General features: G+C 40.4%; 1 protein-coding gene across 5 annotated transcripts in view; it reads right to left on the bottom strand.

Annotated features, from left to right (window-relative positions):
* slc12a7b (solute carrier family 12 member 7b) overlaps positions 1 to 23766 on the bottom strand; it is a 62069-nt gene extending 38303 nt beyond the window's left edge. For 4 of the 5 annotated variants that reach the window (XM_062379945.1, XM_062379944.1, XM_062379942.1 and 1 more), the window contains exon 1: positions 23517 to 23766. In XM_062379945.1, the coding sequence (XP_062235929.1) occupies positions 23517 to 23751 (235 nt within the window). In that variant the 5' untranslated portion in view covers positions 23752 to 23766. Of the gene's footprint in view, positions 1 to 7287; positions 7631 to 23516 lie in introns of those variants that run through there. The other variant, XM_062379943.1, reaches the window with a different exon arrangement.
* Between the last annotated feature and the right edge of the window lie 1749 nt (positions 23767 to 25515).

Here is a 25515-nt window from a genome sequence, read left to right on the forward strand (position 1 = left end):
GAAGGTGTGTAATATCATGTCTTAAAATGTTGAAATTCAACTCCCGTGGGAAACCTCCTAAAAAATTGCTCAAAGTTGGGGTACCTGTACCCGATTTTTGAAAAAATCGAAAATGTTAAATTTGGCTTTTAGTAACTTGTGAGGGGTCAAACTAGGGGTTTTTCATGATTCTGAGTTGATTGCAAGCATTATTTTTTCACCAAAACCACTCCTTAGTGCAAAAACTGCCACCCCCACTTTTCCCACTCACTGCATTTTCAGCCATTATTCATGAATAAAGGGATCCATCCCCCCGCCTCCCCCAGAACAATAAAAAATAAAAATAAAAAAAACCCAGTTAACTCCATGAACAATTCTATCTTTTTTCTATTTGTCTAAAGCAATAACCTCAAGGAAAGGTAATAATTGTCAGGGCAGCATTAGTTTTTCACCAAAACTGCTCCTTAGAGGAAAAACAGACATTTGAATTTGAAAAGAAGCGTTATTCGTTTATTTCAGTATCTTGCATAATATCATAATATCTCATCGATTTGTGAGACATGAGAATTATTAATGTTGTAAACATGGTGTAAAGAAAAGAAACTAGATGAGTTCACTGTGTTTGCAGTGTCCATGAACCAATGATAATGAAAGTCACATGGACCCAGAGGGCCTCACACAAACGACAGCTGACCTAAGATCAACGAGTGTGGCTACTGGTCGAGGACTTATCAGAAATACCATATTGATAACAGGAAACCTGTCGAGAGGAGATTGCTACAGGAAAGAGAAGACAGCTGTCAGAAAAGGGAGAGCTGTCTATCTAATCCAGTGGTTCCCAAACTAGGGGGGGGGACCCCACCAGGGTGGTCATGAAACAATAAGAGGGGTTCACACAAGTTTTCCAAAACTCAATTAAAACTTTTAAAATAGTGTATTTGACATATATAATACTGAAATTTAAAATAGAAAATGCTGCTATAGTGATTATGGCTCAATGGCTGAAGCATCAGGACACTTTTCAATGTGCTTGTTGGCAATAGTTTTTTAAAACCATCACATATAAATAACCTTTGTCTCCGGAACATTTATTTCGGGAATTATAGGTCAAAAAATATGTACGTGCAGCAAGATGAATCAGGCATCTCACCTTGAGTACTTTCACTGGAGCTATTATGCCCTGATATTGGCAAGTCACCAAGTTGTGTGTACATGGGGCATGTTTTGTTGGTTTGGTGTTCCCAACGTTTGTCTGGTCAAATCTCAGTGATATTTACATTTCATTTCATGCTTTCAGCAAATGATAGAGGATTAAAAGGGGATGCACTTCATGCTGTGACTCTTGAGTATCGGGTAAAATGGTTAATTTTCAGTCCAGGCCTTGATAAACCAAATATTACTTTTGTAAATCATTTTGAGTCATGTCCCATTCCTTCGCTCACTCCCTACATTCCTACAGTAACACCACTTCCTTGCAGTCATCCTTCTCTTTTCCCTGCATCCCATTATCCCCTCCAGACAGCAACCACCCTTCCACATATTACACAGAGACAAAGAATGTTAAAAGTTAACAATGACTAATAAAGCTTTATATATGAAATAAATCTGAATTTGTCAACTTATTGAGTATGTTATTATAGAGGTGTCTCACATTAGGCAACGATAGACAAAGCAAAATGCACGATACCATTTCCAAGAGTTATCTAAAGGGTCTATAATAATGTTTCCATGAACCACACATAGGGTGCAAGTCCTAATGCTGTGAATAATAGTGTTTAATTGGAACAAGCAGAACTAAGTGATGTGGCCACTGCAAACACACAGTTGGGTAACATTGCAGGGTCAGAAAGGACAAATGCTGCAATATGAAAAAAAAGCCTAAAGCAAAAAACAAAACAAATAAGAATTTCCAAAGCCTCAATCCTAAGGGACAGGGTGGGAACTGAGTTCAGATCAAGGTCTGTAGCCGTGTCTTCCAGACCCTTTCCAAATGAAGCAGAATTGTGCTACAATAATGCCAATCAGTACCATGCAAACATCTGCCAAGGCCAAACAGTCCTTTTAAATTCAATCACATTGCACCAGATCCATGTATTATTGCTTTAGAAATCAGTAAAAAAGAATTTAAAGAAGGTAAAAAAAAAATTAAATCCTGGCTACACCCAACAGTCCAGAGTCCTTCCTTGGGTCATAGCCCATCCCTCAATAAATTGTTATGGAATTTGGATTTGTTTTTAGAGAAATCATGCTAACAAACCAACACAGACAAAAACATAGCCTCATTGGCGAAGGTAATAGCGAGACCTGACCAACGTAAAAATGTACGTATGCCCTATTCATAAAAGGGAAAAGATAAGGTATGTTTGCTTTGGACACATAAAGAAGCAGAGAGGCCCTATCACACCCTAAAACAATATGTGTACAACATTAATAAATACACAATGAAGCACAAAAAAGCAATAGTATAAACTAACATAGTCACAGGTCGTAATGTTCCCACACTGAAGAAGCCCTCCCTGAATCATTGGAGCTTTTGAGAAGCTTGCTTTGGCCATTGTTTTTATTTTATTTCCTTTATTACTGACGGTAGCTGGGCAGCCAATGAATAGGAACAGTATGTACAAAATGATATAGTGTCATAATAACAGAAAAACGCTGTCTTGTCAGAACAAAAAAAGCCAACTGTCATGTAGTGGGATTGAACTTGCTGTAACAATTTGAGTATTTATTATTAGTTGATCAACAGAAAATAATCTGTATCTTCATTTTTTATATAGGGCAGATGGTTGAAAAACAAGATATTCACTAAAAGTAGAGTAGGAGCCAGAGCTTTTAGCCATCAAGCCCCTCGGCTGTGGAATAATCTACCACTTTCAGTTCGGGAGGCAGTCACCATCTGTTCGTTTAAAAGTAGGCTCAAAACCTTCCTTTTTGATAAAGCTTATAGTTAGAGCTAATTAGTGCGCCAGAACGTTACTTGTTCTATTTTATGACACATGACACACGGAGCTTCTCTTTCCAGCTTCTCCTTCCTCTTCTCCATCCCTATCCCCCTTCCCCGGAATCCCTTTGCTTAATCACCCGCAGATCCAGGGCCTCTGTGGCCGCACCATGGATTACGGTTTGAGGATCGCGCACCGGGGGTCGCGGTGTTGGATCCAGTGTGGCGGATTCTGAGTCATGTGGGCTGATCGTGGTGCTGGTGGCGGACCCTGTGTCGCGTTGGCATTGGGCACGGGGGGTGGACCAGGACCGCGGTGGTGGCTTGTGATGGGTCCTGGTGGGTGACGGTAGACGGTGACTGAGGACTGGAGTGGCGTCTGGTCTGGATGGTGGATCGTGGTCTGGATGGTTGCTGAGCATGGACTGTGCTTGCAGCGGGACTGCTTGGCATGTCATGTTGGGGGTTGTCCTTCGGGATGTCTACCCTCATCAATGCTGCTAGAGACTTTGATTATTGATGATGTTGTCCTGCACGTGGCATCTATTGCACTTCTGTCCGTCCTGGGAGAGGGATCCCTCACATGTGGCTCTCTCTGAGGTTTCTACATATTTTTACCCTGTTAAAAAGGGTTTTTTGTAGTTTTTCCTTACTCTTGCTGAGGGTTAAGGACAGAGGATGTCACACCCTGTTAAAGCCCTATGAGATGAATTGTAATTTGTGAATATGGGCTATACAAATAAAATTTGATTGATTGATGATATTTGATGACATATTTTTGTTATGTTCTATAACCCAAACGATAACATGGATGTATAATTGGCAGATTAGTGGATCTTGAATTGTAGCTTTAATGATGTTAGGTGTTAAATACTTAATGTTTATGTTACTGAGTTAAATGGCCTCCCTTTGGTAACTACTCTTTACAGGCAAGGTGTTGGCTTCTCATTTAAATCAAGACGGAATATGTGCGATTCGTAAACATTGTGAGAAACAAGTTTACAAAAAATATGATTCCAACCCAGCATCAGACAGCCATTATGTTTTATGACAATTTGCTAAAAGCATATTACTTGTGCTACTTTCTAAATCCAAGGCAAAAGCTGAAGGCAGAGGAAGTTACATACCGAGTTAACAACAAGATTTGTAGAAAAGAGTAGACACAAATACAGGGAGGCCCACGTAGAAAACAGCTTTAAACAGAACAAGACCTGCCTGGGAAATAAACAGGAAACACATGTCCAGGACAGATGGGCACACAGACCAACGGACAGAGGCAAGAGCTCCCCAGTCTCTAGTCACCTGCTTAGTTTAAGCTTAACAGTGAAATAAGGCTGTAATTTTCTAAATATGATGTGATAGTAAACATTGCTACTTAAAAGGTCAATGATCAAACCACTACCAACATTTATATTACTACTGAGGCCATAACATCCACATTGTATGTAATTGTACTGTACAAACCTTACAAAGTGTGGCTTTGGGCAGCTTTGTCCTGAGGAGGAATGGACTAGCACAGCCAAAGTTGGGGCTTACAGTCAGTCTTGTTGAACTTCTAGTAGAGGTCTGCGCAGCACTGCTTTTCAAGTTCCACACTGGTCTACTCCCACATAATTTCATACTATTATGTACACTCTCACTCACCCACTATCCCACTCCACCCACACCCACAGAGATTCTGATCACTCCGTCTGCAACACTGATCTATTGAAATCTGTACGCACTAGGCCGCAGGGAAAATAAGACACATGTCCCTCATATATTGTATCAATCGAGATAACTTTGAATACAGTTGTTGTGAATGAAAAAAAAAAAATGATTTATTAAAGTGTTGCTCAGGCCAAACGCGCTGCTCACTATGAGTGTGTCATTGGCAAAAAACAAATCCAGCTCCTTTAATGTGCTGAATATGTTTTTCATCTGGATATGCATCACAGAGCGAAACACATTCCACTCATGAGGCCACCCAATGTCTTTTACAGTTGACTGTGTTGCTCTAAAGATCCAAACCAGCCGATGGTTTTCTAACGATCTTGTGAACTATAGGGCAAATGAAAGTATAAATGACAACTGACAAAACAGTCCAGGTTCAAACCAGGACGGCAGTTTAGTTGGCATTTGGTTAAATTTGCAATTGTGTGGCTGCAGTAAACAGCCTCTGGAAAAAAGAGACTCTATGACACCCAAAAGACAATAAGAGGTTTGAGATCAATTGCTTCACGTTTTCACTGATGTAATGCTACACCCCTGGGATATTACATAAATGTGCCAGAAGTTAAAGTGGGCCTTCAAATTGTGGGTTCATGACATGCAGAGGGAGCTGGGACATAGGTTTCAGGAGGGACTAGGGAATAAGAAAACACAGATCTGCAAAGGGAGAGCAGTACAAAGAGGAAATTCAATGTGAATGAGAAGAACTGGACTCCATTACATTACAGCAAGGGGGTGGGGTCTCACCTCCCTCCCCTCAGCCAACGGGAAGCAAGCCAGCAGGATAATCAATAAGAGCTAATGCTGTTTGACTCAGTCCTGCACACCATGCTCACGAGCCACCAACATTCATGCAATCAATGACCCCGTTGTACTACTGGGGTAAACTGGACTAAACTGACTCTTTAACTCTTCTCCTTTCCCAAGCCATCCGGCATGTCTCATATATATAACTAAACTGTGTCCACCAAGTTACCACCAAATCGGACAGGTAGGACAAAATCATAAGAATACAACAATCAGCCTCAACATTAATTCAAGTTACCCGTTTTAACAAGTTACCTGTTTTAATGTAGATAACTTGTGTATGATAACAGTGTGTGTCCTATTAGTGAATCCACTGTAGATTACCAGTGTATTTATATAAACAAAGTTGCCTCCCTCAATACAGTACCAATGCACCAACGTGTGTGGTCCTGATGCGTGTACATGCCAAGTCGCAGCACATCATTCTGTGTCTTTATTTCCAGTGCGTGGCCTTTGTTATATGTCATGCCCTGCTCTCCCACTATTGTTGCCACTACAGCTTTTGTCAGGGAAAAATGGTTGCATGTGCACATACATGTGCAGGGGGGAAACCAAAGCACACCACAGTATTATGTCCTGCAAAACCATTTAAGTAAACTGCCCCTTTCTTTCCCACAGTCTGTAAAAATCCTACCCAGCATGCAACTCCACAGTATAAATTATATACTGCAACCTGATTCGCTCAGCTCCATATGAAGCTGTAAAAGCAGCGACTTCACAAACAGCAGTTTAGCAAAACATGGAGTATGAGAGAGGAGTTAGTTAAACATGCACTCCAAGACATCTCCTGTCTGAATAATAACCTGTTTGCTTCCAGGCAGGTTGATATCAGGTTGGCAGGGGCCAGATGGGATGAGTGGACATTTAGTTCAAACGATAAATCTGCAATGTTTCATTAATGCAGAGGTCCAATTAGGAGGAATAATGCCAACTTTGTGGACTGAACAGTTGGCCTTCTACCAACTATCAGAAGTATAAATACAGGCTAGGTATCAGGCTTCACAGAGCACACTGTGCTTCGCTCAATCGGGCGGATTTGTTTCATAATACCCGTACAATGGTATTTAAGTATATTTATGCATTTTGTCTTCTTATAGCAGGGTTCACATGCAACATGTGTCATACCCAGTCCAAGGCTTGTGTTGTTCCAAATTCTTTTATCTTGTTTGTTAAAGTTCATCGTTTGCTCTTCAGAAGGGTGAGTCTTTTTGCCAGTAACACGGGGTGATGGGCCATGCTTGTCCCAAATAGAACACACGTGTTGTTCAGTGTTGTTTTAACAATGTGGAAATAAGGTGGAATAAAGAACAGGAAAAATAACACAATAAAAGTGGTTTCTTGAGGAATGGACAAAGAAAACTACACTGAAACACAAGATAGAAGAAATCAAGACTGGTAACAGTCTGCCTGAGGAGGCAGACAATGACTAACCCAAGCCCAACACTGGAATGGAACAGTTCATGTCATACTCCCTTGAGTAGTATATAAAGGAAACTCATCTCATGCAGTTGCTGCTAAATGATCAAGACTTCCCTAAAATTTACCATCCTCCCTACCCATTATCCGCCCACACACAGCCCATTTTTTCTGAGAAAATATAGCCGGCAGTCAAACGTGGAAAAAGCCAAATGATCAGCTTGCCCTGGACACTGTAAGCAAAGCCTGGTTTCCAGACACAGTTCTCTACCTAAGATGTGTTCCACCTTTAAAAAGCCACACAATTGCCAGAGTCTGATTTGAGAATAGAAACGTGTAAATTTGTTTTGAATCAAATGTTTTAAATGAGTTTTAGTGTCCCATTTTTGTTTAATCACCCACCTGATAGAGCTAAATATAATATCTGATCTCACCTGTGGTTTCCTCATCTTCCTCTTTTAGAACGTTGTTGTCATCCACATCATCCTCCTCATTCCCTGCTTTTGCCCCTCTTGTGTTGTCCTTCACCGGGACCACAGTGAAGCTGGTGGGCATTTTTACACCATGTGCTTCCTCTCAATGTCTCCTGTTTGTCACACTCTTATCTCTCTCTCGCTCTTTCCTCCTCCCTCTATGTTCTGCTATCCCTCTCTCTCTTCCTCTGTCCAATAGCTGTCACTCTTCTCCTCTTTCTTGCTCTTGTAGTTGCGGTTTGCTTCCCCCCCCCCCCGACTGTGCCAAACTCTCCTGGATAGACGTCTGGTCTTACATCTGAGTTTTTGTTCCTATCGCTGGGATTCTACTGTACACCCATGTGACCCCAGCCCCCTCCCCGCACGGACTTTCCAAATAAGGAAGAGAAGAACTGCCCCGCCCCAATGGGGGTAGCACACACAAACACACACTGGCAGAAAACATGACATGCGTTTGTGCTCATGTGTATGAGCTCATACATACAGCAATTTCTGTGCCTGAGGCCAAATCCTATGTCCAGGAATGTCGCTCTGTCTCACACACAACAAAACCGGCAGTGTGAGTCTTTGTTGAAAGAGAAGAGGAAGCCCAGAGCTGCTCCACATCTTCTCGCTTCCTATACTGTGTTATTTGACCCCGAGTGCATCGTCTGAAGTGGGCAGGGCTGGTTTAAAGACGTATACTGGCCCCCTACGCACACATCCCTGCTGAGGGCTAGCACAAGTGCATGCACATGCTAGCACACATGTCCAGCTTCTGCATAAAGGTATTGTGAGGACGAAAGTGAGTAAATTCAAGTCTCAAGTTTGTGCTTTTATCTCTTCAGAGCAACCTTGAAAGTAAGAAATACATAATCCTGTAATTAGGAATGACAAAACTGTTCTTAGATTCAAAGCCTCAGTACATTTCTGTGGGGTCTATTTTCTTGAAAGACAATTTAATGTCCATGGAATACAAAAACACATTACATGATCAAAAGTAATTTAATAGATTTTAATCTCATTTATTCACCTTTCTCAATTATCTAATTCACCTTCCTCTTCATTCTCTTCTATCACGCAGTGTATCATGATCAGTCAGCAGCAGCAGTCTTTTGCTGCTTATATCCAAATCTGTCAGCTGACCCTCTCTCTCGTCCAAAAACAATGAGTCATTTCCTCACTGAAAGTGATACAAGGCATTAGATCTCAAGTAACCAACACCCCTATATGATGGGAAATGCAGCGAGAAACTCAGCTGGAGGAAAAAGCCACTGCACACAAGGCAAATTACCAGCTCTTTCATAACACTGCAGCGCTCGAAGCCGATGTGTGCCAAATATTTATAGTCCCAACCCAGAGCAAGTCAACCTCTCCCCCTTTAGTTCCTCCAATACAACGACATACAAGATCAATACAGTCCACCGAAGGGTGGAGGCTGCGGGAAAGAGGAAAGGGAGGAGGTGGAGCTGAAGAGCTGAGAGGCAAACAGACAGACAGGCAGGCAGAGTCAGTGATCAAGTTACAGTTACAAAAGTTTTTTTTGGCATTGCAACTGAAAGATTGAAAGGAAGAGAGTTTGTTTCTGATTACTAAAGAAAGAATTCTAATAATTTACCTGACACCCCTGAGGTGTCGATAATAACTTATACTGTGTAAGCATTAAACTCAGCTATTTTTATCTGCCTATGAAAAATAAGCACATTTTTGAGATTTTTGGAGAAAAACTGTCTCTTAAGTCTATACTTCGTTGCATTATGAAATTCATACGCCACAACCCTTGTCTAAAGTCTTACGTTTGTCAGCCATCCAATCAGATATTTCAGAAATACTTTGAAGCAAATGATATCATTAATGAATAAAGTGATTTGACAACTGTATATTCACAAACATTTTGTGGTATGGCTAAGGTTACAAAGTAAGCACTTATCTACTCCCTGCTCAGATAAGCAGTAATGTAACTGACATCCCCTGATTACGTGGCCAGATAGTCTGACTGCCTCTCAAGAGCAGTCATGCATCCAGGCCATGAGGACAAGGTCCCTTTCATGAGGGCTTTTACAACAATGCCCATGCTAAAATGTTGTGCCATAAATATCTCTGGCAATGTTTCAACATGTCAAGTTTGAAGTAGTTTTTTGTGGCCAGAACCATAATATGAAAACACAGGGGCATGAGGGTATTGGACATATCTTTAGATGCAGCTGTTGCTCCACAGGAATCATAGTAAAGGAGACATTACATGATGCTGCTGACTACCAAACAAAAAACGCAGATGAAAACATAACCGCCTGTTGGATTGGAGGTTATGTAGCGGATGTATAAATATCTGAAACAGACAAGAAACATAAGTCTTAACATGGACACTACTTTCTGCTACTCATTTAAAAAAGCATTTTTATCAATGACAGAGTATGAGCTCACACTTTCCCAATAGTTCAACTAAACCAGAAAGCCCAAAACCTATAGCAGAACGTTTGCTGTCTACATATAGGAAGGTTTTAGACACCTACACAAAAAGTTATTTTCCCCTGCATTTATCCAACTTGACTCACTTGAAATATAAAATGCTAGGGGGGGTTCAGAGCTTGTTGTTTGGGGATATAACTCACTGAGGATAAAATCTTCATTAATAAAGGTAAAGGTATGACTTTATACACATTGTGGATTGAATTTAAATTGATAAACTGTCTTTTAGCCTGTCACTCTACACTTATTAGTCCACAATGACAAGGTTATTGCAGTTTTGAATTCTCTTGTCTCTCTAGGTTTTGTCCACAAGGATTTATTTGTCGGAATCAGCCATACCCTGGCAGATCCTGTCAATTGACTGTGAACGGCCATCTTTACGTCTGCTGCTATATTCTGTTTGGCACATAAAAGGGAGTTAAGTGGGGTATCATGTGCCACTCACTGAAAGTGACTTCGATCTGGCTACTCTACCATTAAGGCCTGATTGATGGAAGCCAACTGAGCCCTACCATTCCAGTTACTCGGTAAACAACCAACTCTAGGATTCTTAGCGATGCCAGAATTTAAATTTTGAAATAACTGAATGTAGATTGATGGTAAAATGAATCCCTACAACAATAAAGTTATCTCTGATGCCACTGTATTCACTATTACACAGTGAAGCATTCATCTGGCCCGAAAAAACTAAACTTTCCTCTACAGGCTCAGATTTCTAACACCAAAATAGGTATATTGATTGATTCTAAAAGAGAAAATGGGAGGAGACTGGACATGCATCAGAGACACTAAGTACAGCCCAAGGACACAAGCCGGAGAGTGAAAGGTTCAGTTTCTCTCTACAAGGGGCAGAGTAGTGAGCTGAACAGTACAGTAATCAATAAGTACCCATCATGGGTGGGGCACTCAAAAAACAGTTTGTTTACATCTGCAACTATACAGCATTAGTAAGTAAACTAATACAATTTTACTTTATTTTATCTACATTTGTTGGGTATAATTGCTGGTAAATATGAGTATTTTCAAATAAGCAATAACAAATCATAAAACAATGATAAATACATTATAACAAAGCAAAACTTGAAACTATAAAAAAATATTGGCAACAGCAATGTAGACAATTCAGAAAACATAAACTCGAATGTGTGTGACATTGGCCCTGCTCAAGAGCATTTAATCTTCACTAGTGACTGACAGCGCCCTCTGGAGGTGTAGGAGAAAGGAAAGGACAACCTCCCTGTGGGGATCTACACAGACTGCGCACACACTGTACAACTGGCAAATAGACACACAACAAATGCAGTTGCATGAATCTAAAAGGAGTAAATCATGGTGGTTTACAGTTGAGACTATGAGCCGTTTATCATGTGGTGTGAGTTTGGGTTACGTGACTTCTTTCCTTCTCTCTACACTTCCTCTTTCTCTTCAAACTGCACTGTATCGTTGTTTTTGAAGAACAGAGGTCAGAGGGTGAAGAAAACAAAATTATGTACCTGTATGGTACTTTACTACCATGAGATTATTTGGGAGCAAATAATAATCCAACATCACTTAATTGGAGCAACAAGAGCAACAATCTTGAGTCCTTATTTCTCCTTACGTGTTGAATGCAAAACCAAATTAGTAGTTTAGCTGTTTTGAAATATTTGTCTCTTCTCATCGTGCAGGAGGTGGCTGCAGACTAACACTGACCTTGTGTTGCCCCCATGAGATCAAAACTGGAATTTCACCATCAGGTCAAATTATAGAAGAACCATTTGTTTTATTTTTGGTACAGATGTGGAGCAACAGGTTGAAACGTAAACAGGAAAGAGCCGCTAATCAAAAACAACATGCAGCATTAATAGAACACCATGTAGGATATTAAGGAGTAAACTACCAAATGGATATGCCCCTTTTTCCTGTAAAAAGCACTGACGCAACTGAAGCTAAAGAGTAACAATACCAGTGAACACACCCCGTCAGACTTTCCTAACAGTGACCGAACATTTTCCTTTTAGACTCTACAACCAGCTCTGCTCCCAAGGGACCACATGGACCTGAATAATGACAATATACGACAATATTATAATGCCCTCGGGTGTCATTTAATTTTAACAGTGCTATACTGATTGGTCTGAGCAATTCGAACACCTTTTGATGTCCAATCCTGTTTGCATTGTAAAACAATAATCAAAATTACTTTTTTTATATTACTCCATTGTTCATATTGTCCCCATATTCCACTTGTTTACGTCTTCCCTATTTTTATATATTTGTATCGCTTGTTTATATTTTCTTTTACCCCTTTGTTGCTATAATATGGCTTTTTTTTTCATTGTTTGACTAATAATAGGATTATCTTATACATTTCCATTACTGTTGTTTAATGGGGACCTTAGTCAGGCGAAGTCAGGACAGCAGCTACACTTAAACAAAAATTAAGAATCTATATTAAGAAAAGTTTAGAGGATGCAATAATGAGAACATTTGTCACAATCAGCCATCAAGGTCAAGTACAAAACACACAAGTATGGCAAAAGTATGTATAAATTCTACTCTGCATGATTTCAGGCAACGTGAAGTCTGTCATGACTTCACTGCACACATGGATGGCGACGCCTCAGACATCTCAGGTAACAGCGCACTTGTCAGTCATCCATTAAACACTATTTGACACAACAGGCTCAGGTGACACTTTCCTCTCTTTCAAAGTGTTTACACTAAATACAGCATTTCCTTCAACCTTTTTTTCTGTAAATCCTGTGTTCTTGTTAAATGAAGAGATGGCAAAAAAAGCAGAGTGGAAAACAGAATGTAAAATTATCAATCAGGTCGGTCTGTATTTCCTTGTTAGTCAATGAAAGAAAGCAATGCTCCTGATAAAAATCTTTGGAACGCTTGAAAGCAAGTATAAATAAAAAGGCGTGTGAAACTCCTGATGGTGCGTTACAACAGTTTGTTATTTTATCTCTCTTGACATGCCAGGTATCACTGGGCATTCACATCAGCTGACTCAAGTGTTTGGTTAGCTCTGTTCTTTTTTGGGGGCGGACAGCTCAGTACAGGTCATGAGAGAAGCTACAAATGCCTGAAGATTCCACTGTATCAGTTCCATCTGTGGCATCTGACTGTATTTCGGTCATTTAGGCTGCTTGAGAAGGCCGTGGGTGTTACAAAGGTTGTCCTAAGGCTCGTCATTCAAAAGACACACAGAACATGATACTCACGCAATGTGTCGCCCTACACATTTCTGACACCTGATATCCACCTCCAAGGAGGCCTTAATGTACCAGGATGTCTTTTCTCCACATATATGGGGTTGACACAATAATTCGTACACCCGAACTGATGTAGGAACTTAACACAAGATACCAGATCCAAAGATAATAGTGCTGATTTTTGTATATTTGTATGTTATTCCCTTTCACGGTTAAATAAAATAAACTATTTCTTATGAAATTGAACCATTACTTTTGACAACAACAACAATTGATCATAAAATTCACAGTGGCAGCATTCATTGCAGGGCTGTTGTAAGGAGGAAATCCATAATTTATTCCAGTCAATGTGCCCCCTCCCTGTATGTTCTGTACTTAGTGATTTACACAAGTATTCTCTGCCAGTTCCAGATGTCATTTCAATTTAGATTTTGCCCGCCTGAGACCTCTTTAGGCTTTATTTTAAAACAGTATTAACTTGGTGTATTTAGACAGTTTGACCTAAATAACTCACAGTAAACTCCTTACTTAGTCACCAATTGCTGACCAACAGCTGGAAAACCCCATGACCACCCACACCAAATGTAGAGAACCTCTTGAGTAGTCCCAAGTCTGTTCACTGATTGTTCAGTAGCAAAGGCTCTAAACTGCTACTGTTATTATTTGTCCTCTGGACATTTTTATTATGTGGCTGAAATGAAAATAAGTGCACTTTATGTATAGAGCATTAGAAGAGATAAGAACGGGATTTCAGGTTGATTAGATATTGTGCAGAATGATATTACTTAGGGATGTCTTGATCAGATGCATTTGGTAGTAATCCAAGTTTGAGGCTTTAATATTGGCAACCTGTTTCCTAATCTAAATCTAATTTCAAACGAATGTTTCCACAAATGAATATTAAATGCGCACCTGGCATATTGAAAATGTGGTGTAAACTGACACTAACTATTATCACAAGGTCCTGAAATAAAAAATACATTAAGTTTAAACTTGTAATCATTCATATGATAAGATGATGATGTTACGTTGAGAAAGCTACAGAAAAATTCAGTCCTCTAACTATCTTAGATGTACAGTGGTGATACAGAGTGGGGTTTCTTCCCTCACAATGACCCCTTGTTATAGATTTAAGTTTTTGACCTTGGATATATTGAAGGGACTTATATCTGTAAGTGCATGCATATTGGTGCAGTGTGAATGAATTTAAGGGGACTTGTTGTGTCAGTCTAGTTTTTATGAGAAATAGCACCTTCTTATTTATTGTGACCGTGGCTCAGGAGGTAGAGCGGGTCATTCTGTGGTTTAATCTGAGTCATCTCCAGTCGGCAGTGTCCTTGGGCAAATTGCCAAAGTGTGTGACGATAGAGGAGCTCTATGTAAAGATGCTTGGTGTGAATGTGACTCATAATGTAAAGTTGGGATTGACTTTCAGTTTTGTCCTGCAGCGTCTTTATGTCACTTCTTTAACAGCTTCACTGAAACTTTAGTCTGTTGGTTCGTTTGCTCGCTCTAATCTGTGGACTGGACTCTGCCAAAGACACATCTCTCTGTCACCTGATAACTTTGATCTTGGATATTTATCATGTGGATCAAATGGTTTGTGTTAAATCAAGTGTCAAAATGTTTCAGCTCATTTGTGACAACGACAATGTGAAAAAAAAATAAGAACTTCTGCTGCTCATCTCATTTGCAGGTTGTAAACATGATTTAGGCTAAAGCTTAATTAATGTTAGCTGATTATTAGCCGTCACAAAAAACATTGTATTTCAAGATTTTTCAAACAGCTGAAAACTGGGTTTTTGACTGTTTTTTATTCATAACTTTATGAGTAATGAGATGTGATTCATTCATGTGTCAAAAGGCTTTAGATTTGGCATGGTGGCAGATATGAGACGTTATCAAACACCAACCTTTTTCGTCTTAACTCAAGCACCAGATGCAGAGCACTTTAGCCAGACAAACATTAATTAGTGATTTTTGGTGTGATCTGCTATCGCCAGATTCATTGGGGTTGGATTTAAATGAATCTGTGTATTTTTGCCTCTGTATCTGATCTATTTCACTTACCAATTCAGCCAAATCATTTTCCACGACGACACCGCTCACAAAGAATTATGCCACGGTAGACTCTTGAACGGGGAATCAACACTACCAAGCTGAGGTGGACAAAACACAGTAGAGTACAATAATGAATTGGAATTTGATGATTTGGTTTCTTTGAACTAATAATGGCCTTTGAAACGTCCCCCAATAATGACCCACTAGACTGGGGACATCTCATATTTATAATCATTAATATATTATGTGAAGAATATGATTCACACAACAAGAATAACACAAGTACTGTGTTGTATAATAACACAAGTAGTGCTGTACTAACATTATCAGCACCTAGAGAGCAGTGTAAAGTTGATTTTTACACCATAAGAAGTTTCATTTAAAATATCGCTATAGTTTAAATAACTAATCTAAGAGCTTATAAACGATTACTCATGCTAAAAAAAAACTACATATGCATAAGTGACAGCCTCACAAATCCGATACTGGTCAGGAAACACTTCAAGCTTGCTTTTCATCATCAACACTCCCACAACATAAAACCTTTGAATAGCACACACATGCCAATCATGTTGTGTTGACAGCTGCAGCATAGTGTCAAACCTAATGGTCCATTTCTGTCTCGAGAGAGAAAAAGACAAAGCACACACACAGCACTGATAAACTCTATGGAATAACAATAAGAGCGTCCCCTGTATCTCAGATGATGATACGTATGTTTTGTGTCACGCGATCACAAGGGTAACACAGGGTTATTTTTAAGGATACTGATAGCTACAGAAAGTGTCTTATGAGCCATGACAGCAGTTGGCAACAAAGTACAGTACTGTTCTTTACAAGTAAATTATGTAAGTTATATGTTCAGCTAAAATGTTTGTGTGTTTTTATAATAACAGTGGCAAGGTCAGCCAAACTGAAAACTTGACCAATATTTTATTACATAAGGTGCTAAAACATATGTTCAAAGATTACATTTACTATATGTTGACATAAAAAAGGTTCTCATATTAAAAAAAAACTTCACCCATATAAGTTCCCTAAAAGAGGAAGAGAAAAGCAAACCCTTCTGTCTGACCAATGAGGGACACACCCCTCCTCCTGAGTGTTGCATGTAAATGGCGAGCAACTGGAACAAACATCCCTCGCAGGACGGGCAGGGGAGGCCCCGTACTGGGAGGCAACGGGAGCAGATATACAACGTCAGGGCCCAGTTGGTGCTCATGCTGACTGCTGGACTCCAAATAAAGCAGAGGGCAGCACATGATACCCAAGGTGCATGCCTTTTTGAACATGAATGTACACACACATGCCAACAAAACGCTGTGTAGTGAGGACATTCTGAGGGCTCACTCCTACAACTTATATAGAGGCTCTGTCACTCTGCTCTTACATATTATGATGTAATGTACGTATCGCTTTCTATGATAATCTAAAAACAATCTCCCTGCCAGGATCATGAAAAACAAAAACAAACATACAAGCTATTAGTAAAGCAAACATGCTTGTGAGAGAGAATGTTTGAGTGAGTGCATGGACAGAAGGTTTCACAATATTATTGCTAAAGTGCCTCAGCTGCAACAGGTTGTCTTCAAGCAGTGTTGCACAGTAAATATATACTACAAAGATATTGCAATATCCTGCAGTTAAAATAGTTATGAACTACATTATATACCGTGCAGATGGTTTAGGAGAGATAGCATTTTAATAGGAGGGGCATGTCCTGAGTTAGGTTGATGTGCGGCATTGTGTGTTACCCTGTTCAGCTGGTGTTAACATGTGTCTCAAGAGATCTGATCACAAGTGGTCAGCTCTGAGTACATCAGTTCACACCTAACATTAGAATGTGATTCAACGCGTGTCTCCTGTGACTTCTGATCAGATCTGCATGCGCATAGTTTCTGTCCGTCAAGACCAAATGCTTCTTTTAGCCGATCTGACGATACAGATGTGTCCTTTGTTAATGAGTTGGCAATTGGTAGAGAGAGGTTAAGAGAATGAGAGAGGGGAGGAAAGAAAGAGGGGTTGTTTTATTATCAAACTGCTGCCCAACAACATTGAGTAGGCCGCCTTCAAATGTGGCCCAGGACTCATTTGGGTTCACACCGTTAAAACAATGCGAACACATAAATCACAGACCACCTCCGTCAGTGATTGGATCTCAGACGTGTCCTCAATTTGTCTTGGATGTGTTAAAAGCACATAAACTACAATTTTATCGAGCATGGAAGTTCTTCCTCATTCTGATGGACTCAAACCCTAAAAATCAACAGAAATGATTCAATAAACCTCCAGACACTGAATGAGCAGTGGCTTGTGGCATTGTTTCAGCATCTGTAATGTGATATCTAAGCAGCTTTCTAATCAGTCATAACTTTGCTATCGTGAAAAAACCTATGGCTCAGTTTTTCCCAACCTCAAAGTGTTCAAACTGTCGAACCCCGCGTATGCATACTGTTGCATCTAGTTTAAATCCAACACCTTTTGGACACCCCTATCCCTGCAGAACCTCATTGAACTTTCACTGCTTCCTTAACCGCCCCCCCATATAAATCCAAATGTAATCTTAGTCATCATCTGCATCTTAAAGCCTGAAACATGCTTCTGCGTTTTCACGGGCCCGTAAGCGCAAGAGCCCTTCCGGGTCCCTTACGTGCTTATGTATCCCTCCTTACGTGCTGACGGGTGTCGACCCCCTTTTCTAAAATTTACGGCAAAGCTCCGCAAGCTCACTCAGCCCGCAAGGCTGTGATTGGTCTGCTCTACATCCCTTCTGGAGCTGCATTTCCGGTTTCATGCCCCATAATACCGGCAGAAATCACGGAAGATTTAGAAGAACGAATATGGACCAAATAGAAGAGCACTTGGCAGAAGATATCCGATAGTATGATCACTTGTATAACCTGTCACTGACTGTCGGATTTGTCCGCCAGAAAAAGGCTACGAGGAGCCGCAGTGGCTATGTAAATAAACAATCGACGAAGAAGAAAGAAGGCGTCTCTAAGGTCGTCTCGACAAAAAGCATTACTCCGCCTAGTGTTCTGGCGCGGAATTGCTTTGTAAGACGCGCAGCGGTTGGGGAAGCATGAATGAAAACGAGTCTTGCGCCACAGCGGCGTGAAAAGACGCAGACGCAGTCGCAGAAGCATGTTTCAGTCAGACGAGCACCATGGGGACATCCTCTGTTGTGCCATGACATCGACTCGAGTGATTTCATCTACTATTAATATATCCATTACATCTCTTGTTCAGACGCTATGTTTTCAGAACAAATACTTTATAGCTGGGGATAGAAAACTTTTCAGATTATCAGGAAGGATATTGATTTTTCAAAAAAATAAAAATAATAATGCTGTAAAGTACCCGATATGGTGCTTTAAAAGAACCTGATGAAGACTAAGCTGTCATATTCACTTTAGGGGAAAGAAAAGAAAAAACAATCACAAAGATGATAAATATTTTATTGGCATTGTTTTATCTTAAACTGAGCTTTTATTGTTTTCATCTTTTGTCACAATTTTGGCTAAAATATTGTTTAATTAACTGGTTTAAATTGTTTTGGATTCATGAAAATCATTTAACCCCTCTCTGTGCCTCGGGACACCCAGAAGGGGTCGCGACCCCTTCGTGAGAAAGACTGCTTTAAACAATACATAATAAATGCTATGCATTTTATACATTGTCAGCTACAGGGGAGGGGGGGCCAGGGGGGCACTGGCCCCAGCTGAAATCTGATTGGCCTCTGAAGGTCCCCTATCCTGTTTTTTTAAGTACACAATTTACTTGAACAAGGAACAATTTTCTAAATGTATTCAATGATGTGTGGCTTCGCCCAAGAGTTAACAGGAAACAAGACAGCGCCCCTGATTTTACAAAGATCCTAGATCCACTTCTGGCTAGCTTACAATAATCATTCTCATATTCACTTTGCATGACTTCACTCACAGTTTGGCCTTTGCCTCACTCAGTCTGAGTCTGAAAAAGAAACAAGCCTGCCTTTTTGCAGGGTATTTATGGTCTGGTTAGAGAAACAAACAGCCAGTATCACTCACACAGTGTCCACTTGTCTACACTTTCCACTTCTTCATAACTACCTCTGCCACTTAACAATACTTGTTACTCAATCTCCCACTAAACATTTGCAACCTTGATGACGCAGATCAGCGATACATACAAACATAACAACAATGTGTCACCTAACACCATAAGCAGCTGCTTCATGCACGCATGTTTAGGTTATTTAGCTACAGAGCCCAAGTCGAAGAAGAAAAACCCTTTAAACTCACATTGTTAAGCCTTAAAATACTTTCTGTACGTTCTTTATGGTGACTTTCTGATTTATCGAGAACGTTCTGGGGCTCCCTATTTGAGGAAACCAACTTGTCAAAAACTACCATGATCAGCAAATACAGAGAAGAAAGAAGAACCTATTCCAACAGCCTGCTGATTCACAAAAGTTGCTCTGTGTTACCGAAAAAACAAGTAGATCTGGTCTTGCAGAGGAAAATACCTGCTCGTCCATTATCTAAACTCATTATCTGCTACGATAATCAACTTTATCATTGAGGAATTTCATTTAACAGAAACATCCAGCCGCCTATCAGAAAATGGATCACCAAGATATCCCTGCTATCAGCCATGTATTGATTGCTATGCAATGTCTGCAGTAGAGTAAGGGAAGTGAAACAGAAATCCAGGGCAAGTAACTCACAGAACAAAAGGTCAAAGTTGAATAATAAAATACTTAATGGTGCAAAGTTTTCTTGCATTTTTTAAATCAAGTGTTTAGTACAAAAGGAGCAGTAAATACCCATCTCAACTTCCCAGAGCCCAAAATTACATCTTTTACAGTCCAAAATATTTACTTTACAGGGAAATCAACAGTAAAAATACCTATGTCTCATCCTTTTTCCGAGGGAAATGGAAAAAAGCTTTCCATAAACACCGGCTGCCAGCCAAAACCAAGTTCAGCTGACAATTTTATTATGTTATTCCTCAATAGTGACCAGGTATGAGTTTCTTTCCCATCTTTATCCAACAGCGTGGTCTTTATATCATGGTCAGATTTTGTAATGTTTTCCCTAAAACCCCGCCCTCTCTCACTCATAAGGAAGCGGCGACAATTTAATTGGTCAACGTCATACCTGGCATTCTATTGGTTGTTTATTGGGGGGGACAGTGCTCGGAGGCAGCCAGAGTACGAAGAGAAATATTCAAAACAGGAGCACAGGATGTTTGTGCAGAAACAGAACATCTGTGAACAGATGCAGTTCTGAGCAGGAGCAGAGTAAAGAATTGGGGGAAAGAGTTACATAATCCAAATTTTAAATAAAAAAAACATAAGTTATTGCATTAAGGCTATTGTCTGAGGCAGGGTGATACCGGGGAAAAAAGGCCTTTAGTACAAATTTCCTGTTGATTAACATAACTGGTTATATTCTAATAAGAAGCCTGTTTTACCTTCTTGTCTCTCTCTCACACACACATGGAGGAAAACGCAGATTAGGATGGCTGTGTTGAACACGTCTATCCAGATTAAGGGAAGATCAGTCAAAAGAGTGACAACGATGACTGTTACTATAAGTGCAGTGAAAAGTAATAGGGCCAATTAACTACTCAGACCAACTGTTTAACAAACATGTGGGAAAGCGATGTTTTCAACCGTTCGGTCAGTAATATTGTCACAAATCTAGCAAACTCCTGTAACCTAGCCGCTTGCAGAGGCAGTGCAGATGGTGAGTCACAGCAGCGGATAACAGGAGGACTTATAGTGACTCATGTCTATGTTCTTCTTTCTCTCATTCAGGAACATATTTACATTTCAGATTTAATTCCAGTGACGCATTACTGACGTTTTGGTGACAGTTATGAACATTACTGATGCTGTTCTGGAAATGGTGTTATAGCTGTAATGTCAGGTTCTCAAAATCATGTTTTATAAAGAAACAAGCCTCCTTTATCCATTGGATACATTTATATATTACTTTAGAAAAGTATTTTTCTTTTTATTTGGGTGAAACAAAGAGAACGTTTTATTGTTAATTTTCTATTTCCTAATTCTCCTCAAAATGAACAGGACATATTGCCATACATGATTCAACGACTCAATCAAGTAAACATTGTCTATCTTAGGGTGTAGAAAAACCATGATTCTGAGCATAAGTCAAAGCGGACTTCTGTAATGATGACACAACATTAGCTGTGTTTGTGTCTGGAGTCATGTAACAAATACTCAGGAGATTAAAATGTTTTCTGATGAAAGATCACACGACGTGTTGTCACTGAGGGAAAAACAATACACAGGACCTTTGCGGACGGGGGGGGGGGGGGACCCAACCCTCTGGAGTAGTTCTCCTGAGGAGCTCAAATTAGAAACTCCACTGGCGGCCTTTGAATCATCTCTCAAAACTCACTATGATAGAATTGTTCTCCATCACTTATCGCCATTAGTTTGAAAAAAGTTTTTGCGATCACACTTGTCTCAGGTTTAAAATGATGCTCGGTTTATTATGAGGATGAACAGCACACATACACAATCAAAAGTTAACACACAACGTTTTCTTGGCTTAATCGGACTTAGACTGAAACTCAATATATGCATTAAAACTGAGCTGACCTGTGCCAACCTGTCCTTGTATAATAGAAGAGGAAATCAGTGGAAGACATTGTCCTGGCCCTGCAGCTCAGTGTTAGCCACGCTACCAGTTACACTCACTTTCCTCTCACAGGATAAGGTAGTGGTTTATTCAAGATTCAAGATTCAAGATTTTTATTGTCAAATGCACAACAATAACATTAAGCAGTCGCATGCAGTGAAATGCTTGAGTCTCAGGCTCTCTTCTAACAATGCTCAAGTAATTACAACCTATCCAGTTCAAAATACATTAACTCTGATTTGCTTTTATTATACCCATGCTGCATGTATGCAAGCAGTGTCACAGTGAATCACTTCCTTTGTCCTGAAATCCACAATCTCGAGCCATGAAAGATCTAAATCAGGGCACATGCACGAATTTCTAAGTAAACAGAAGCCTTCAATTATCATAATCTTTTTTTCATTTAACGCTGTCAAAGTAAAAGAAATTCCACACATCGGAACTCATCTTCTGTTTATATATTTCAACAGATTTAAGTAGATAAACTCTCAGTAGATTCTATTTAGGGCCAGAAACTAACTTGTTGTGGACCAAGCATTTCGTAATGACCCTGGGGCAGTGGGAAATTTCTCTGTTGGATTTAACATAACAGACCGAAACATGATGTCAATAGAAGCACAACTACGATCCCCAGGGTCATCTGTGTACTTTCTCCATCCTATTTTGACGTTTTAAAATCTCTGATTTATATGATATATCTTGTATCCAACACAAAATAAACTCAGTCACTGGCACAAGCTGCGAGCTGCATATATCAATATCTACCAACCCAAATTCAACATGAGACTGTGCTACACCACAACATATTACATGTAAAAAAAAAGGAAGCCACAGTCAACGACGCATTTTTGCAGCTCAGCAGAGTTGAACAAAAACACTTCATGCTCTAACGATCACTGATCAATACAAACAACAGATTTGCCCGTGCACACAGTGAGCCATCATCGGCACACAAAATTTGGTATGCTTGCCTGGCCAGCGGGCCAGGCGATACTCTGGCCCCTTCCGAGCCTCAGACCTGTTGCTATAGAAGCATCTTGTTTGTGAGCAACTGGTCGAACAAGTGACGGCTGCAGACACACTGTGGCTCAGAGTCATGAAAAGTGTGAGGGTCACAAACATAGTTCAGTAGATTTTAAGCAAATCTAATTCAATGATCATATTTCCCTTTGAAATGGTGGCTTTGCTTCTCTGTAGGATCATTTATTTGAAACCTACAGTGAGTTTAAATTACAGGATATTCACCAGCAAGATTTTTCCATCCAACTTCAAGTTGTTTTCCTTATTGTTTCACAGTATTTTTAATGACTGGTCCCCATTATTTGAAAGGGTGCAAGTGTGGAAACCCTTATTCCACTCTGATGAAAAACAAACACAACGTTATCTAGCTGTACTATTGTGATATAATGGGTAAACTGTGCTTCTTTAAATTCAGAGGAGGGGGAAGCACAGGAAGTTCAATATAGTGGTGTCATGAAGTCCCTTTCTGCCAGGTTACATTTGGACTAGCGTTATTGCTCATTTGAATTGTCCATTGTATTGATATAAACCTGTTTTCAGCTCAGAGAGAATGTGTTTGTGAATCTTGAAATGAAAGGAAACTACCACTGTTCTCAAGTGACTGTCTGGTGACTCTCGCTTCACCAACAGGTGTTGGTGTGACTTCTCTCCGACTCTATTTAACGCTACATGTGTATTTCTCCATGTCTGGAGCTGGAGCTTCATCAAAATGTCTGCAGAGGCACAAGTGCAGCCGAAGTCAAATACGACGTCTAATCCTCGGATAGACAGAGGAGATAAGAAGTGGGACGCGGCCGGAGCGTCTTACCGTACTTGTTGGGCTCCCGGTTGTACTTCAGGATAGGCACCACAGTGTTGGGGTCCTGGGGCTCGAACACGGAGTCCTCCCCCTCCTCTATCTCCTCCGCTGCCGCACCCCCACCACCGGCGCTGCCACCGGTGGACGGTGGTGCCGGGTCAGAGACAACCGCGTCCGAGTGCTCCCTGTCCCCGGCGACCCCAGCACCACCGTCCACCGGGACCACCACAAACCTCTCCCCCATGGCCCCTCGGTTGTTTGCCCGTGTGTTGACGCACTTTCGACGGAGGGAACGAGCCGCAGACACCGGCTCACCTCTGCTGTTGCGGCGTACAGCGGGACTCGGACTCACTCGGTTTATCAGAGGACTGATTACAGTAGACATATGCCCGCCCCCGCCCTTCGCTCATTGGTCGGAAGGGTCAAGGAGCGCTGCCAGTCGCACCCGGAAGCCAATGAACGCGGTTGACATTTGTTAATTGTGGACTGTGGGAGTTCCTAAAAATTAGATCAACTCATCCACACCCACTTGATAATTATGTTGTTTATGGCAACTCAAGTTCATATAGAATCACAACTTAATTTAGTAACCTAACCGCAATTAATATTCCATTTTTTAAAACTTAATTTAAGAATATATACATTGCAATACTTTTTATATGTTTTGTCTCCTATTTAATCTTAATTAGGCCAAGAAGCCAAACAATGCAGCTCCTTATAACATGTAAGACTGTATCAATGGACCACATGTCCCAGCAGTCTCAAAAAGATGTGGTAATTTACACCCAGTCTCCACATCCCCCCACTATCAATAGCCCATCTGCCATAGACACTTAATAAATCCGTCTAATTTTAAAAAGCAATGATGGTTTAATGATTTGCCAACACCCCGCCACAATAACTTTGGTATGTTACAAGCTAGAAATGAATGGTTCGTCGATCACCTCTCATTTTTCCAGGCGGTTTTTGACACGCGCAGGCGAATGTGGCAGATTTTAAATCTCCCTGCGAACTGGCACCAAACGGATCAAATTTGTACAGGAAATCCAAGATGGAGAACACCAAGCCAACTTCATTAATTCTTCTTCATGCAAAGAGGATCTGAAAAATTAAGGGGGATCCATTCACACTACACTCTGACAGACATAGTTAGTGGGTTAAAAAAAAATGAAGAAAAGAAACTACAGGTTACTACTCTGACCAATTGGAAAGCACATATATAAAATAGTTTGTGAAGAATGTAAAATCTCAAGTGAATCTGGGCTATGTAGGTCAGACAGCAGACCTTTCGCTTCTGTGAAAATCCCATTGCAATAGTGTCATTGTAAATACAGGTATGGTTTAGCATGTGAGATTTTGGGGCAAAACTGAAATCCACACAAAATGTAACTTACTCGATGTGATTATTCAAGAAATGAATACTATTGAAGTGAAGAGACACTAGACGTATAGATCATGTTCATAAAACTTGAAGACCGGACCCTCATTGCTGTCATGGGCAGAGGAGTGGAAAAGATGGCACAGGTCCACCAGAGTCAGTGTGATTGTATCATTGATGGATTACAGAAGGGCCTTTTTCAATTACAAAAGACACCAACCAGTTTTAAATAGTGATTTATCATAGTGAATAACAGAGTAACTATTTGTATTCAAGGCCTCGTTTGAGTCTTCACACTTTCACCATTTCTCCACTTCTTTAAAACTGGGAATAGCTTATGTGACTTAAAATAGTTCCTAGACCCAGACCTGATTGTTGCGTATCTCAGCTTGTACATATAAATGTAAAAAGTTAGATAAATTCCATTTACTTTTCAGCAATGCAAGATTCCTTGCTACAGAAAATATTGGATGAACTCCAGGAGACCACTCAGACAGTAATTACTTGAAGGGTGTTATGTGGACATCTAAAATAGACAGCTGGCGGGACACTTGGGTGGCCGAGGGGTGGGAGGGTAAGTGGGGGGAAGGAGTAGTGCAGTTGGGGGTGGGTCTTTTTATTTTACATATG

This window comes from Platichthys flesus, chromosome 21, assembly GCF_949316205.1.
Source record: "Platichthys flesus chromosome 21, fPlaFle2.1, whole genome shotgun sequence".
Taxonomy (NCBI): Eukaryota; Metazoa; Chordata; class Actinopteri; order Pleuronectiformes; family Pleuronectidae; genus Platichthys; species Platichthys flesus.